Below are 17,857 nucleotides of genomic sequence, written 5' to 3'. Positions count from 1 at the left end.
GTGCGTCTAAATAAACAGTCCGAAGAGGGACAACAGCGCTGCTGTACTTAAGTTCCGCTGTTTTTTTAATTCCGCAGTTTTATTATAGACGCGGCGGTTCTCAAGGGGGATATATGTTTTTGTGTGCCACAACTGACAATTATTCTGAATAAAAATGCAAGTACTTCATATTATTTCCTAGTAGGATGGTCAAATTTATATATACAGGAAAAATAAATAAATACAATAAAGCAACACAATTAAAGACATGAGTACAGGCTTTGTCGGTGAATTAAACAGGATTTGGTTGCTATCTTTGCAGAAGCAGCGTTCAGTTTTTATGCACCAAATATCTGGAACAAGCTCCCAGAAACCTGCAGGACCAACTCCAACTCTGAGTTCTTTTAAATCAAAGCTTAAAACGTTCCTGTTTGCTGCTGCCTTTTATTAAATCAGATAATGATCTTATACTGCACTAGAGCTTTTACTCTTGTGTGTTATACTCTATTTTAGCTTCTATCCTAGCTTTTATTTTTAGCTTGTTTTTATTTTCTAATCTTTAATGTTTTTATAACTGTTTTAATTATGTCTTAATGTTCTTTTGCACTTTGTCGCAATGTTCTTGAATGTTTATGTAAAGCACTTTGAATTAGCCCTGTTGCTGAAATGTGCTATACAAATAAAGCTGCCTTGCCTTACCTTGGATGGTCATATTTTAAAATAATAAAAAAAAAAAAAGAGCAAAAGAGAACACAATGTCCCAGTATAACAAAAGACTCCTCAGATAAAAACCAGACAGGAGAGATTCAAGAGTTAACCATTGCATCTCTCTTTTGGGAAAAAGATGATGTAAACCCCACATCATGTGACACTGTAATGAATAATACAGTAGAGAGAGAGAGGGAGAGAGAGAGAGAGAAAGGGAGAGAAAGGGGGAACGCAAACACAGTTAAGGTTTGATGAGAGAAGAGAAGGAGGGTCATATATCCTTTAAGACTTAACGAGAGAAGACTGGTTGTTTATCTGTGAGAGAAAGATGTGCTGGCTACCGATAGACCAGCCTCTGCTGCTGCCCGGTGACTCCAGCTGCAGCGGCCACATACCGTCTCCGTGCTCGGTGGCTCAGCTGCTGGCGTCGCGCCTGCGGAGGATCGGAGACCGGCTGGAGAAGAGCTGGACGGCCGGAGGGGAGACACCGGACAGCGGCTGCAGCTGCGAGGGCAGCGGCCGGACGGTGGTGGTGACCGGCGGGAGAGGTCACCTGAAGAGCTTCCTGTGCACTGCGATACACCTGACCGTGCTCGTGCTGGTCGTCGCGAGGCGACACCTGTAGGGCGCGAGGCGGCAACACCAGCAACAGGTGCGTAAACAGAGTCACGTCACCTGCGTGTTAACTACAGTTAAGAGGGGAAAGAGCTAACAAAAACATGTTATATTTTCTGCTTATGTATGTGGAAACATAAAGGCAAAAAGTGCTGTGTTCAAATTAAGGAAAAAAATTAAAGTTAGTAATTTTGAACACCTGGCTGCTTGAGGTTCATTTAATACAAAAGTGTTATTGCAGGATAGAAAACTTCCACTTCTTCAAATTTCTCGCTCTTTCAGATTATTTGATGAAATTTAAATAAAATAGTGTAAAGGTGTAACAAAAAAAAAAAAAGTAAATAATTATAAATTATAAATTAAAATAATATTAAAATAAAATAGCTAACAAAAATATGTTATATTGTCTGCTTATGTATGTGGGAACATACAGGCAAAAAGTGCTGTGTTAAAATTAAGAAATACAAATTAAAGTTAGTAATTTTGAACACCTGGCTGCTTGAGGTTAATTTTTAAGTGTCAAAGTAAATTGCAGGATAATTGTGTCTATAGATTCAGAAAACTTCAACTTCTTTAAATGTCTTTCTCTTTCAGATTATTTGATACAATTTAAATAAAATAGAAAGTAAAAAATAAAGTAAATAATAACAATAAATAATACATTTAAATAATATTAAAATAATAATACATTTAACAATAATAATAACACTATAAACTTCCTAATTATCAGGGGAAAAAACACCTGACAAACGTCATAAATTTACGCTCAATTTAACATACAACGTGAACAACACAAGTGACCTAATACATTGAGTCATCTAACCACCTGTTTTGACATACTTAACATGCTTTTAATTGCTTTAATTTTACAATTATCAAGCATTCGGTAATTGTTAAGCCTTGTGAGTATATATTCTCACACAAAAACACATATTTATTTTATATTTATTTTTCACTTTTATGTTAGATGTAACACCAAACCAAGCTCAGGTTAGTCTAATTACGCACATAAAGCGCAGGAAAACTAAGTTTTGAATGGCTTTAATTCGCATTTAAAGTTATGATTTAAGGGGGGTTTCATCAATAGTTTTACATTGGCATGGTTGAGGGTTTTATCTGTTTTATTTATTATTAATTTGTTTTGTCTTTAATGTGCTGTATATCTTAAAATATCCTAAATTTGTAGTTGGCCTGTTGGCAAAAGGTGCAGGTTTAAAGGATGAAAAAAAAGTCTATAAATGTACTCATGACTACATCATGGAAATCCTAAAAGGAATAAAAAAAAAAATGATGCATTTGTTTACACCGTTATAAATGGATGTTTTATTCTAATTAAGTGCATATATTATATCTTATATAGATGGTGCCTTTAGGAGCATGCATGAGGAACGGGCTCACATCATTTGCACTAAAAAGCAAAGAGATGCAGGAGAGTCGGAGGATGCAGTCCAGGATGGAAGATGTGCAGAATAAAAGACCGACAGAGAAGGAGGAGGAAGCGGATTTAAATTCCTCTTTTGAGTGTGATTAAGCTCCATGTGTGATGAAGACTTCCTCAGGCCCAATGTGGATGTTTTATAAGGAGCTGACACACTGAACCCCAGCAGCCCTGCAGTGACTCTCTCATTCTGTCATCCCATGCAGCTACAAACCGGTGATGTAATCCTCCCCTGATAGAGTGGAGGGAAAAGCTTACGAATAGGACTCCTTTGAATTTCCACCTCCTGTGATGTGAGAGCATTGTCAACAAAGGGGTTTTTAGACCTTTAAATGTATGTAAAGCTACATATTAGTGCAGCAATCCTGCAAAAATGCACTGAAATAGACCTGTTTATGAGCTTCATAATGCACTGTACCTTTTATATAAGCTATACTGTAAGTGTAAACATGTACATATACTGAGAGGATGAATGTTTTTATAGCTGTTTTCTACAGTGTTTAGATGATGTTTACACATTCTCCTGTGCTTTATAGCATTATCTGTTGGGGACAGCAGTGTTAAGTGGCTTTTTCGTCATAAACAAGATACAGGACCTGTGCATATAGGAAGCTGTTAATGCTGTCTGTGGTTACTGGAAAATAAGCTTTTTCTCTAAGTGTAATTAATGTGAGCAGAATTACTCAAACTGTCTTTTATAAAGTGTGTGCTATTTATACTATTAAATATTTCATATGGATTTTTAGTAAAGTTAATAAAATCTTTCTGAAATAAATTCCCTACAGGTGTCGTTTACAGTTAGACAAGAAATACGCTGGACAGAGTGAGCTAAAGTGCTTTAATTTAAAACTGAAAACCTCCGCATTGAATAGTCATAGTGTCTATTATGCAACCCAAGGATGACTATTATAGAAAATGATTCATATACTAACAATATCCATATGGAATAATGACGAAATGAAGATTGCAACATGAGCTCCCACTCAAAGGAAATGCAAGTGGAAATGTATGGAAAGTCAAATCCTACTTACTTCAATATCTGCACCACACTTGATACAAATCTACAACATGTTATGATTACAGTGCCTTGCTGGCACACACACCACATTACTCAATATCTAAATAACCTTATCGTTTGTTAACCAAGAACTTTATTTTTACCTACAGAGACATATTGATTTTCTACTTACGATCAGTCTGAGACATTTTACTGTGTTCAAAGGGTGTTTCAAAATTAATATTTAAAAACTTGAAACTAAATACCAAATAAGAATTGTTAAATACCAATTGTAGAATAAAAGAAAATGTGATATAGACTGTATACAGATATGACAAAATCATAAAATATACAAAACAAATGTGCCAAATTGACCACAAATAGAGTGTGAATGCTGTGACTATTTACATTATCACCACACTAAATCAAAGTAACATTCTTTTATCATGTGTAAAATAAAATGTTGTTCACAGTTAACAACCCTGGCGAAGTCTACATGTACACAAAAAAATGTGACTCTCGCCATAACTGTATGATAACAGTCCAGGGCTCCGGACTAACCTTTTACATTGGTTGCACTGGTGCGCCTAACTTTTTCATTTAGCTGCACCCAAAATTTTTCACTGTGCCTTTTGCCGCCGCATTAATACATTTCAAGCGTTGCGTTTTTTGTCAGTTCCCATACACATTGTCAATTTCTTACCACATAATGCAAATGATTTTAAAAAGGAATAAAGGTGCAGATTAAAGGTTTTTGATTCAGATGAGGCCATCGCCACTGAATATGTTGGGTCAGAAGGGGGGCGGAAGTAGGGGGTGGCTCGAAGACTTTACGCCCCTGTCCCGTGAAAGTAAAATGCCACGCAAGGCTTTAATGTTTGCAGTACTACCGTGAGAAAATGACCAAGGCTGTGTTTGAGTGCAATCCAAATGTTTACATTATTACGTTGTTGGTATAAGAGTAGCATAATGTGTGCATAGTGAGTGTGTGGTCCGGCACCTCCAGGATCCATCAGGATTAGGCATCTTACCGGGACAGGGGAGACAAGTGGTGGAGCGGTTTTGATGTCGGGGACAGGTGTAACGGGCACCGCAGCATTTTAATTGACAAAAAAACAATCAATACTTCTCTTCATTCTGAATAACTGGTATGTTTTAAGGTTGTGATGTTGCTCGAGGAGGAGTACAGGGTGCTGTTTCACACACACAGAGACAAACCTGCTAAATGTCCGGCGCACCGGTGCGACCAATGAAAATGTTAAGTCGCACATGACAGATTTTTGGTCGCATGTGCAACCAAAATGGTCACACTTTGGAGCCCCGTAGTCCAATTGTAAAACTGACAATAGTCCAAGCTTTATGTTTCTTTTAAGTGATACCATGATGACAAGTTGGTTCCAGCTTCATAAGATGCTCAACTCGTCCGCACTGAAATTAATGTGATTAGCATGTGTCCTGTTCTGATCTTTTATAATTGCCTCTGACATGGCGTATTGTGTGTTACTGCAGTGTTAAGCTTACCCTGATTTAAAGAGTTACCGCGCCATGATAAACAGCGAAAGATGACACACCATTGTCTAACTCGCATTACAGCACAATCACATCTTTCTCGGTGCATATTATGATCGCGTCGTCAGAGCTCAGTAGATCTGGAAATGAGCCGATGTGGTGCCGTCCTTCCAGCATCGCAGGGTCTCGATGACCGTGGAGCGACACAGCGGGCACGTTCTCTCTCGGTCGAACCACAAGCACAGGCACTCCTCGCAGAACACGTGCTGCAGAGGAACATACGGGTTCATTTTGGCGACAGAGAAGTGGAAAATGCACAGCTAACATATCTCTCTAAAGCCTATGGTTTAAATTTAATTAAAGATCCACTTTGCAGGCGCTTGCGTCCATTGTTCAGTAGCTGATATTGACCTTTGACCTCCCTTTAAGAACCACTTACATTATCAAATAATAACAGTAGCAGTAAGCAAAGGGAAACACATGCTAACTGTTGTTTAAATGGTTGTTTTCTTTCCCCTTTATATCTAAAGAGCAACTTAACACCAGCGAATCCAGTGGATTAACTTCTCACCTTTGCAGTGACACTGAATGGTTACAGGTGCAACACATCTGTCCTCGACCAAAGAAATTCTTAGTTGAATATAACTCAACTCGAGTCATTTTGTCGACTAATCGATTAGTTGATTTTATCCACAGATCTGTAAAATTGAGTTTCTCCACAATGAATCACACAAAAACTCCACTTTTGTGTTTACCAGAGATGTGCTCATAAGTTTCTTGGATATTGAAATTCATTCAGCATAAAAAAACATAACAATTGGCTAAAAAATTTTTAGTTGACTAATACCAAAACGACCGATGAACTAATTGGTTGGGTGTTGTCAGAAGTTGGGGAAGCCCAACCACACTCATCAGTGATGATGGCTGTGGTCATAAGTTCAGCAGCCTCTAACTAGTTCACTGAGTCCTTACCTGACAGAGAAGAGCTATGGGATCTCTGAAATCAGCCTGACAAATAGCACAGACATCTCCCGCCTCGCTGCACTGCTGATTGCCTGCCCTCATTCCATAACTCTGGACGAGACACACACACACACACACAAAAGTGGAATTTAAAAGCTTATTCTGAAATCTCAATACAAAAACGCAAAGTTGACATCATAACTGTTTGTGTGTGTTTACTGATATGTGATAGAATCTGACCTGGGATCCGCAGAGCATCAAGGCCTTGCGTATGGCGGACACGCGTCCACAGATGTCGAAGGACTGCAAAACAATAAAGACAAAGCACAATCAGTTTTTTTTAAAATAACGACAATTACAGCTGCACACAAGCCAGTTCCTATTTGAGCTATTCTGACTTCATTCTCTACTAAATGTTTGCAGGTAAGTTTTGGACACTTCAGACCTGATGATGGGGCGGGATGGAGTGTTAAAGGGATAGTTTAGGTGTTTTGAAGTGGGGTTGAATGAGGTACTTATACAGTCGGTGTATTACTTACAGTAGATGGCGGTCGGCGCGCCCCCGTCATCTACTGTAGGTAATACACTGACTATGGATAAAGCCTCATACGACCCCACTTCAAAACACCCGAACTATCCTTTTAAGGAATCACCAAAGTGATTATGATTCATCCTGAGGGGAACATGAAGTCAAAATGTTACCCAAAACAACAAATGTCAACCTCATGGTGGTGCTTAATGGAGAATCGGAGGATCACTAAGTTAGTATTGATTTAACCTCTGGGCACCAACCTCTGTTATTTTATTACTAGTTTGTGTAATATGAAATAATTAGAGTATATATTGTATAATAGCTGATAGGAGACGATAACAACTACATTCTGATTACATTAGTAAACCATTTATTAACAGTTTATCGTTGCACACATTATAACATTTTATATACTATATTAAGTATTTGTTAGTGATTATCAAATGATGTGTAAACTTTTAAGAAATTGTATGTAAAATCTATAAACATTACATAGATAGATGAACCAGAAACTAATTATTAACCATTGAAATTATTAACTATTTATCTATAAATAATGTTTATAGATGCTTTACAAAGTATTTATTAACCATTTAACAAGGTATTATAATCAGTTGCAACTTTATAATCGCCATCCAAATAATGTTTATAGACAGATTACAAACCAATTATTAACCATTAACAAAGTGTTAAATATTTATTTATGTAATGTTTATAGATGTTTTACTAACAATTTCTTAAAGGTTTCAAAATCATTTGGTAATCATTAACAAAAACTTAATATAGTATATAAAATGTTATAAAAGTGTGCTATAAAAAAACTGTTAAAATAACAAATTATAGTATTAATAATAATTAGTAAACATTATTAATTATCAGTTCATTGTTTGTTAACAATTAAATAACTATTAACTAAAGTTTAATTAATTAATTGAACAATGAATCAACCACTGATGCACATTACGCACGTTAACATACTCTACTGCTGACACACTGCTAATATGACCGGATGTTGCACTTTCAGCACACGCACACCCAGGAAACTGCCCACCCAATTCAGCTGAACAAACCCATCATCAACTATTACATCCGCTAAATCATCCACTGGTGTATTAAAAGCAGTCTGGACTATAACTGTCAACATACACTTTACAGAACACATGACAGTGACAACATCCTCCCTGTGTAAATATTTGCCACAGGCGTCATTTTCAGTCATCCAACAACTAGTTTCACTATTTCCGCTTCTGATAAATATGATGACTGACTTGAAACTGACGCACGGATCTGAAAGTCTTTTTCTCCATAAGTTCCTCTATGCAACTGCTCATTAACTGATGACCAGTTGACCACAAACTGTTGTGTCTCCTTCACTCTTTCTACTTCCACGGGTCCCACGGCTGAGCTGATTTCTCATTTCAACATTCATTCTTATTCTAAAGCTATCGCTACCCATTTGACGCCCTACAACCTACTCTGTTTAGAATCCAGGCCCATGTTTCTTTCCAATCCCGGAGAAGAATAACAATGAAGATGATTCCTATTAATTTTAGTGATCTAACTTTTCCTCTGGCCTCCCCCTCGTGTCACTACTAATACTTGTCTGGAAAACTAATAGCTGGATTCCCATTAACTTTGTGGGTCCCCGACAGATGAATCAAAATGTTCCTGATGACCCGCCTTAGGCCTGAGTTTTACTCCATCAATTCAAATTATTTTTACATGTGCACAGTCTGGACCAAAGTGAGTGACCGACCTCAGCGGTTCCCAACCTTTTTCCTTACTTTAAGGGACCCGTTTTCTATCATTGAGTAAACTGAATGTGACACATTTTATGGATATTTCATAATATATTCTATGAATAACAATAACAGTAAAGAACAATTGATATACTGTACAATTAACCCAAATAGTGAACGCAATAACTGCAGGAAGTTTGTGTAGAACGAGCAATTTTGATGAATTTTGAGCAAATTAATCCTGAATAATCTGAATATTGCATCAGAGATGAGATTTCCTGTTATTTTTAAAGAACTTTTAATACAATTCTCTGTCTGTATTGTGTTTTTTTTGTAGTTGTTGTTGTTGTTGTTGTTTTTTAACGATTATTCATACTTAATAGGCTTCTTTTTTATGTGTGTTTTCTTCTCCCTGACTCTTGGCCATTGTTGTTGTTTAACAGATAGGGACGGCTCTGTGAATATAGCTTGTGTTCAGGTCTTCACCTTCCCCTTATCCTGTTTATATCTTAAATAATAATCCAAACTTTAAAAATAACAATTTGATTTAGTTTTACTGACTTCCCTCTGGTGCCACCCAGTAGCCAAAATGTTAACTGTGCACACAAGATATCTCATAAATCTTATTGTATAAATCATAAATCTCTCATAAATAGTATTGCTATGAGACCTGCTGAAAACATTCATACTCCCAGAACAAGATCTTGACCTGAGTGACCCCATGACCTCTTGCCCTCTTGTCTTACACCTCCATCACCACAAACTTTAACAACCTCCAGAAAGCCTCTAAGAGTAACAGTATAGTAACACAACTTTCCTGTTGTGGGGTGTAATGAACAATGGAGGCGAGTCTAGGAGAGTGCTAGTGGGGTTTTAGACTTTAAGTAGCAATATTCAAAGAGACAATAGAATAGAATAGAATAGAATAGAATAGTTTCACCATGAAACCAGTTGATTAATGACATTAAAACAATTCTCTTTTTTGTATTTGAAGTTAGTATATTACAAGGAATTTTATTTAAAATTATTTAAATATGCAAATGAGGCATTATATTACTAAATATGTGCTAATTTGCATACATTTCCAGATCAGAAATCTGAACATTGGATTAAGCCAGGTTGAAAAAAATCTTGTTTAATTTTGTTGACATATTAGAGTCAAAGGTTGTTTTCTGAGGGGATTTGGGATATTTCTTAAATCATAATCAATCAGAAAATAACATCAACAGCCATAAAAAAAATCTATTTTTGCCACGCTTTCAGGGATAACATGTTCTATAAATCAGGCTATGAATGATATATGAACAACCCCCCCTGTAAAAACCTTCAGAATATAGATACGAATGAAACTGGAATGTTTGGTTTATGTAAGTGCTACTGAAGTGGAGATTTCTGGCTCAGAGTGAGAGGAAACTCATTTTGAGGAAACAGCCTTTAAAAGATATGGATTGAAAACAGACACTACTGAATAGGGTAAAAAATTAACTAATAGATATCACCATGAAACTTCCCAAGTTGATAACTTACATTGAGACAATTATTTTTTTGTATGACAAATTTTCTGAAAATTTATGTTTCAATATTCAAATGAGGCATTATCTAATGTCACCTTTTGGTGAATTTAGGAGAAATCGACAGATGCAAATAGACAAAGTAGTAAAATAAACACCTAAATGTGTATTTTGGATGTTTTCTTTCCACTAGTCTGAAAGACGATATGTTACGGAAGCAAAATAGCACAAAACCTCAAAATGGATCAGTGCATGAAAAATGTTTTTGCCTGTAGTGTCTCGCCTCAAATCATTCTGATGCAGGAATCAAATTTTGTGTAGTCTATATTTGCACTAACAGTGAGTCTTTTTTCTTTAATATTGCCATCCACCAATATCTAAAGATAAAGCACAAAAACAATATTTTGCTGCCGGGCACTGATTACCTTGCAGAGGCTGTAAATGATGATGAGTGTGGCTCCCAGGAAGTAACTGTTGGACGGGTCTTCTCCCATGATGTACTTGTACCACAGCTGGATGGGCACCAGGGCCCGAAACAGCTGGCTCAGCTCCTCGATCAGCAGGTAGAACTTACCCTGGACACACACACTGAATTAGAAACTACAACAGTAGAGGAATATTATGGCAATGATTGTGAATGTGCCCACTTCATATTTTCCTTTTTGGACAGGCAGTGCTTTTGGAGATGAAACAACAAAACAAGTGTCAGTCTTTACCCAAGTTATAACTAAATAAAAAAATACTAAATTGAGACAATATGTGTCCTTTCTTTGATCCACTCACTGGCTGTCCAAAAAAGCAGAGAGTGCTTCGGGGCACTCTTCTATCTAGTCAAGAGCAGTGCGGTATTAAAAGCTTAAAACAGCATGCCTCCAGCCCAAACATGGCTGCGGTCCAGAGCTCCGCAGTTTCACAGCAGTACAGGCAATTTCCCCACACTGCAAGGGAAACTGGCAGCGGCTCTTTCCACCTGCTACCCAATGCCCACATTAAACCCAGCCCTACGGGGGCTTGCTAGCTGCCGTTGAAGGACCCCTTCCCTAAATAATCACAGAAAAGTAATGAACTTCTGACTGCGTTAAAGTGCGTTAAGTGAATTGGGGACGGTTAAAAACAGAGGCGACCAAAATGAGAGTAAACCCGATTCCCTGATGGCCCCCGTGGCATCCCAGCTTGCGTAATGACTTCCTGGATGTTGTCTGACAAAGATTGATGACTGTGGGTTCAGAGCCACGAGCAGCCAGGTTGGTAGGGGAGGAAGGCCTCTGCTAGTGGCTAATTCATCTTCCTTATTGTCCCCTCAGCCTCGTATCCCACAGTGCCCATCACGCCCACGCAAAAAACTGTCAAATCTAAAGTTTGGACACGAGCCAAAGAGTTTGAGTAAGCTCCACTTCAGGCCTTGTTTCAATAGTTTCCTGCGTATTTGGTTTCATTACTTTGTCTGATCTCTTTATCCACTCCACAGCTGCACAAAGGAACACACACATAAATACATAACTTTACATTCTAATCTGTAAGACTGTTATTATTACATATTTATCTATTTACTGTGGAAGTTTAAATGTGGTTTTAAATTTCCTGCTTCATTACCCAGAAATGATTAAATCAACCATTGGGCCCAGTACTTTCATATCCATATCTTTTTCTAGGTGTCCTGTGAAGTTTTGTTGTGAACAAACAAAAGTTACGTTTACATTTATTGTTTCCCACCAAACACATTGTATGTGACCTTGAAGCCTAATAAGTGTGTTATGAGTATTTCCTTTCTCATAAAACATTTGAAATGCCGAAATTTTGAGCTTAAATTGTGCATCACATAATCGCTCGTGCTCCTGTTGAGCCGCAGAAATTCTTCAACATTAAATCATGCCTGAGGCCAAAATAATACACATGCAGAGCAGCTCCAACGGAGCGAAAAATAAACCACAGATTGAATGTAACGACCACCAAATATAGGTACGACTGCATGTACCAAAACACAGAGACACCTCTCCTGCACAACAATGAAAATACTTTACAATTAATAAAATTCACACACACAAGCATTAGATAAGAGCGCTCCCTCGTCATGGAACTTCTGCATGCGTGCCTGCTATCACTTGTCGCTGACTGTGGTGATTACGTAGGATCATTAGTGCATCCTTGGTTGGATGCAGTAATTAAGCAAGCAGGCTGGTTATGTGACTTCATGGGAGTCAGAATAGACGGGGACTGTTTGGCTGCTACAGTAGAAGACAGTGATGATATACAATCTGGGATTCCTCAAAACTCAACATGTGTCCCATCAAAGCTGTCAGATTCTGTGTGTGTGTGTGTGTGTGTGTGTATATAGGATATCTCTGTGTGTGTGTGTGTGTGTGTGTGTGTGTGTGTGTGTGTTGTGTGGAGGGTACAGGTAATGGACCAGCTCCGGGGAGGGATGACCTCACCCGTGGAAACCCCTCGAGGGCAAATGAGCTCAGTTGCTGGCTGCCGTGGTTCTGATAGGCCTGTAGGTCTGTTTATCAGTGGAAAATGTAATCCTAATACTTTGTAGCACCCCCCCCCCCTCCTCTTCCCCCCTCCCCCCATCCAACACACAAACACACACCAGGAATATGAGCTGCACCTGTATGGAAATCAAAGTCTATCTGTGTGTGTGTGTAAGTGTGTTTGCAGTCATATTCTGTTGCCTCAGGCCAGACTAACCGCACACAGACTCCCACGTTGCACAAGCTCACCTAAGGTGTACCATTTAAAACCTTATGAATACAAAACAGTTTCACACTGTGACCCTTCAGCACTTTCTTTACTCACTGGAGTATTTCATCATAGTTGAGCAGATTCTTTTTTTTTTTTTTTTTTTTAAATTATCTACCAAGTTTCACAACTTTGTCAGTGAACTTCCTCAATCGTCGTCTATATGCGCCGTGTTATGGATACGCATGAATATGGCAGTTTCCCAGAAAGTTACACTCACATTAGAAGCCTTGTAAGTGTGTCATACAAGATTTTCCTGGTTTACACGCTCAGTAACGTGATTAAAGGACTCATCCACCCCTGTATGCTAGCACAGTTTTACGTTTTTTACTGTGAAGAAGCTGCAAGAAGTTGAAGAGTTAAGCTTGATTTATGCTCAATACATCCGCAAGGTTCGCACGGCTAAAGTGATGTCACACCATCAGACACACCCCTTCGCGGGGGGTCCTGTGCGGCGGTATTTCACCTGTCCGTGCCATGGATGTATAACTGGATACAGCGTTGGAGGCGGGCTCCCGTTCATTCTTATGAGAGTTGCTCAGTGGCGCATGAAGCCAAAAAGGCTCGACTACCGAGTGATAACATGGAGTATAAAAGATCCAAACATTTCCTCGTCAAGATTCCGCGTCAGCTCATGCGAAAAACATAACCGAGGCTTTACAGTCACATGAAATGAGCTAATTTAGGTTAGGTAGGTTTTAAACTAAGGTTAAACGTTGGTCTAAATCTTCATTTGTTTTTGTTTTTTTGCTGTCAGCTGATCAAATGTACAAAGGTTTGACATAAACTGGTTCGGCAAAGAGCTGCAGGCATTTATTGCAGTTTGGGCAAATGTCAAAAGCACATAATTAGGGCTGCAATTGACAATTACTTTTATTTTAAATTAATCTAATAATTATTATTTAAATTGTCTAATTTTTATCTTTAAAATGTCTATAAAATGGCAGAAAATACAAACTATATTTTCACAGAACACAAGGTGATTACGACCTACAACGGTCCAAAATTCAAAGAAATTCTGTTTACAATAATACAAAACAGAGGAGAGACGCAAATCCTCACATTAGAGGAGCCGGAACCAGCCAATTCTTTTGCATTTTTGCTTGATGATTTAAAATGATTGATCAATTACGAAAAATATTCGCCACTTTGCATAATAAAGGAAAAGATGTATTAAAATACCATTATAACTGCATGTTGAGATCATTAAATTTACAGTTATATGTTCTAACTATAATTTATAGATATAGTGTAAACTGTGTGCCCCATGAAAAGATGTCAAAATGAATTAATAAAAATCATATTTTCTGTAGATGTACTAAGGGTCAGAGGGATGAATGTGGATTTCTTACCCTGGATTTGAAGGCCAGGAGAATCTTGGGCAAAAAGAGGACGAAGCATTTCAGGCCGATGGTGAAGTACTTGAGGACGAAGTCAGTGATGCCCACGGCCCAGATCAGATCAAAGAAGTCAAAGCTGCTGAGGTTGGGCTTGGCAAATATGAGGCTAGAAGAAAAAGAAAACATTGAGATGAGTTGTTATACCGAACAACACCGTAGGGGGGTCTGGCGTTTTCACTCGGGATGGTAGAATGACAAGCAACAGAAATGTTTAATGTAAAGAAACGCTCAACAAAATAATGAAATAAACACAAAATACTCACAGACCAGACAAGAACAGGAACGCTCCCTAAAGGAAATGGAAGTCAAAATAAAATGACTTACACAACACAAAATGAATGGAAAAACCTAAATGTGTCAAAAGTAAATCGAAAACATAAGATGGGAGGCGAAAAAAAAACACAGCTACTGTAAAAAAAACAATACCTGCTTGTACACTACCTGTTGTGCAACTCCTCATGACTGAATGTGTAGTAGATATATACGATATTCCCTGCGAGGAACACGATGATCCACAGAGCAACAAATACAGAACGCTCGGCCTGGAAACATAAAAGAGACACACAGAGCTACTTTAGCAACATTACAATATATTTCTTTACATCTAAAATTGTAATTCAACACTATTTTTTTTGCAATAATGTCACAAATTACTAAAATGTCGGTGTATTATTAGTCTGTCTGACTGGGAGCTTGTGTGTACGTGCCCTCATGTCTTTGCTAGGGGGCATTTAATAGTCTCACTAACACAGTACATCAGTTTTTGGTTGCATTTTGGTTATTTACTATTTAAATTTAAACTTATTTTTATTATTATTCATATCCTCTACATATATTGTGTTATATATTGTGGTATTATGTACAGCCAATACTGGAAAATATCAGATGTTGTCTTTAAAAACTTGTATCAGTGTAGCAGTTAAAATACTGTAGTTCTTTACCCGTAATGAGACTTGGTGCCTAAACGTGGAATTGGCATAGGCAAATGTGCTGGCCATGCCCACACATACAGCAATACCTGCAGGAGAGAGGTGCAACATCAGCACTAAACCACACATTATAAGGTTATATATACATATATTAGACACTGTAAGCAGCACTATTACTTGTGAACTAGCTGGTGTACCTAGCTTATGCTGGAAGCAGACTTTAGCCAGCAGAATGAGGATGAAGGGGAAGCCTCTCTGCAGCCATGTGACTACTGCCTTCAGCTCAGACAGGGCTGGTGCCGGGGTGGATGGGTCTTCCTGGGCCTCCTCCCTGGAGCTGTGCCTCTCCGAGCCGGCTCCCGTGGTGGCCTGCTGGAGCAGAGAGGAGGTCCTGTGCTGCAGGGCCTGGTGGTGGAAGTGGTGGTGGTGGTGATGGTGGTGCGGGGGAGGCCGAGGGAGAAAAGGTCCAGCCTCCGTGCGGTGGGGGCCTCCTTCTTCTCTGGACGATGCGGTCATCTGGATAAAAACTTCGGGGGGAGAGCCCAGGACTAAGCTGGCGGCCTGGAATTGGGCAGAGGAGACAGAGCCGGAGGGGACACCAACCAGGCCGGAGAAGATCTGCTGGGGTGAAGCGGGTGAGTCGGGCTTCAGGCAGTCGAACACACCACCCTCATCCAGGCTGCTCTCTGATCCCAGAGTTTGGCTTCGGCTCCTGAGTGGGACAAAAGTGGGGATCCAAAACATTAGCTTGGAAGATGGTTATGCGTTATGCTACAAGAGCATTAGTAAGGTCCAACACTGATGTTGTGTGATAAGGTCTGGCTCCAGTTCACCCCAAAGGTGTTGGATGGGGTTGAGGTCAGGGCTCTGTGCAGACCAGTCAAGTTCTTCCACACCAAACTTGGAAAACCATGTATTTATGGATCTGGTTTTGTTTCATGTTAAAACAGGAAAAGGGCCTTCCCTAAACCCAATTGTGACCTCAGCACTGTGCCTTATTCCTCACCTTCAAAGGTATTTCTGTGATCTCACAGGTGTCTACGATCTGCCCAGAATGATATCAGATATGAAAGGAGTGTAACGATACATTGATCTGGATCGATATATCGATTCAATGATCAACGATCTAATATATCGATGCAAAGTTAAACAAAAAAAATTATACGTTCTTTAAGATACGCCTTTATTTTGAAATTCTAAACTGATAAAAAAAACATTTGCTCTTAAAAATGAGAAATGTGGCACATATAGTGAACAATAGGACGTCTATTTTTATTTTTATTTTTTAAATTTAATTTCATTTAAATTAAATCTTTCATTTAAATGTCTGGGACAGCCCAGTAATACAATTGTCAATTCATAATTTAGTTGCTTTTTGTGAGTTAATATAAATGTAACTGATTGTGTTAAATATATATGAAATATGATATTGTCTCAGATCAACCGCAGGCCCCTGAATTGAATGAAATTGAAATCATGTCAGACTTTTTGATATCAGCAAATATCGTATCGTTGTCCAAAGAAGCGATATGATATTGTATCATGATGAAACTTGTGATTTACACCACTAATATATGATCCAGTATTACCACAGACGATGACGATCCGCTCTGCTCTTCTTTGCTGGAACATACTGTACTTTAAGTTGCATTCTGGGGCAGTGGCTTGCACAGTCTGTGGAAATTCAAATTTTGCAATTAAACATTAGTTTTGCCCCAGAAAAACATCTGATTACTGCAAGGAGATAGTAGACATCTATGGGATCACAAAAATACCTTTTAAGATACAACCCGCTGCAGTGTAACAGGTTAAATAAGAAGGTTTTGACTTTTCTAGGGCTGCAAACTAACGATTATTTTCATTGTCGATTACTTTCTCTATTAACCGATAGGTTGTTTGGTCTATAAAATGTTAGAAAATGGTGAAAAATGGTGAACAGTGTTTCCCAAAAGTCCAAGATGACGTCCTCAAATGTCTTGTTTTCTCCAAAACTCAAAGATATTCAGTTTACTGTCATAGAGGAGTAAAGATTTTTTTTTTTATAAAATTACTCAAACCGATTAATCGATTATCAAAATAGTTGGCGATCAATTTAATAGCTCACAACTAATAGATAAATTGATCGATGAATCGTTGCAGCTCAAGACTTTTCCCCCTTAGGTTTACGTTGGGAGCGCTTTGTGATCAGAGTTATGGAGTGCTGAGGTCATAAATGGGGCTTGTTACCACAAAATTGGAAGTACACTATTGTCTAAATCATCATTGTAATCTGTAGAAATATGATTTGCTTACCTGGAACAAAGAGGCCATAAAAAAACAGCCTAGACTGTATGCATGTGGACATTTGACTATAATATAGTGTGTGAAGACAATAAACAAACAAAAGGCTTGTGCTGCTTCTGAGAGCTATTCTTCCCACCTTTCAGAGGGCATGCCATCCGTGTTGCTGCTGTGTCTCCTCTGCATGGCATACCGCTCATCACCACATGGCCCAGCCCTGCAAATGCAAATGCAAACATCAACACTGACAGAGAGAGAGAGAGAGGCCAGCTAACAGCTTATATCTTCTACTATTCTGCTTTCTGTGTGTTTCATTCGTTAGACAGTAAAGCTGAGTAACATTATAGATGACTTTACCTGAATGAGTTCAGTGAATAGCCCCTCAGCTCTTGGCATATTGAAGTGTAAAGGTTAGCTAGATGGTTGTTGATGCTGCTGCAAAAGATGCTCCTCCAAACGGTTCCAGCTCAAAAACACTTCCAGTATGACGTCATCGACGTAATCGGACGTCGCGA

At 38.5% G+C, this 17,857-nt stretch overlaps 1 protein-coding gene across 2 annotated transcripts; it reads right to left on the bottom strand.

Moving 5' to 3' along the window:
* Nucleotides 1-3,564: 3,564 nt before the first annotated feature.
* Nucleotides 3,565-17,840, bottom strand: rnft2 (ring finger protein, transmembrane 2). Of its 2 annotated transcripts, XM_074639005.1 has the most exons (11): nt 17,700-17,823; nt 17,482-17,559; nt 16,652-16,736; nt 15,260-15,774; nt 15,075-15,151; nt 14,575-14,675; nt 14,086-14,239; nt 10,417-10,566; nt 6,450-6,512; nt 6,219-6,320; nt 3,565-5,512 (listed from the first exon to the last, which is right to left on the bottom strand). In XM_074639005.1, the coding sequence occupies exons 2-11, from the start codon at nt 17,540-17,542 to the stop codon at nt 5,378-5,380; spliced, it is 1,443 nt and encodes a 480-aa protein (XP_074495106.1). In that variant the 5' UTR covers nt 17,543-17,559; nt 17,700-17,823; the 3' UTR covers nt 3,565-5,377. The 2 variants fall into 2 exon arrangements, with proteins under 2 accessions (XP_074495106.1, XP_074495107.1); XM_074639006.1 differs by lacking the exon at nt 16,652-16,736 and having other exon boundaries at nt 17,700-17,840.
* Nucleotides 17,841-17,857: the final 17 nt, after the last annotated feature.

This window comes from Sebastes fasciatus, chromosome 6, assembly GCF_043250625.1.
Source record: "Sebastes fasciatus isolate fSebFas1 chromosome 6, fSebFas1.pri, whole genome shotgun sequence".
Lineage (NCBI taxonomy): Eukaryota > Metazoa > Chordata > Actinopteri > Perciformes > Sebastidae > Sebastes > Sebastes fasciatus.
Note: the sequence above shows the minus strand (reverse complement) of the source record. Positions and strands in the feature narration are given on the sequence as shown.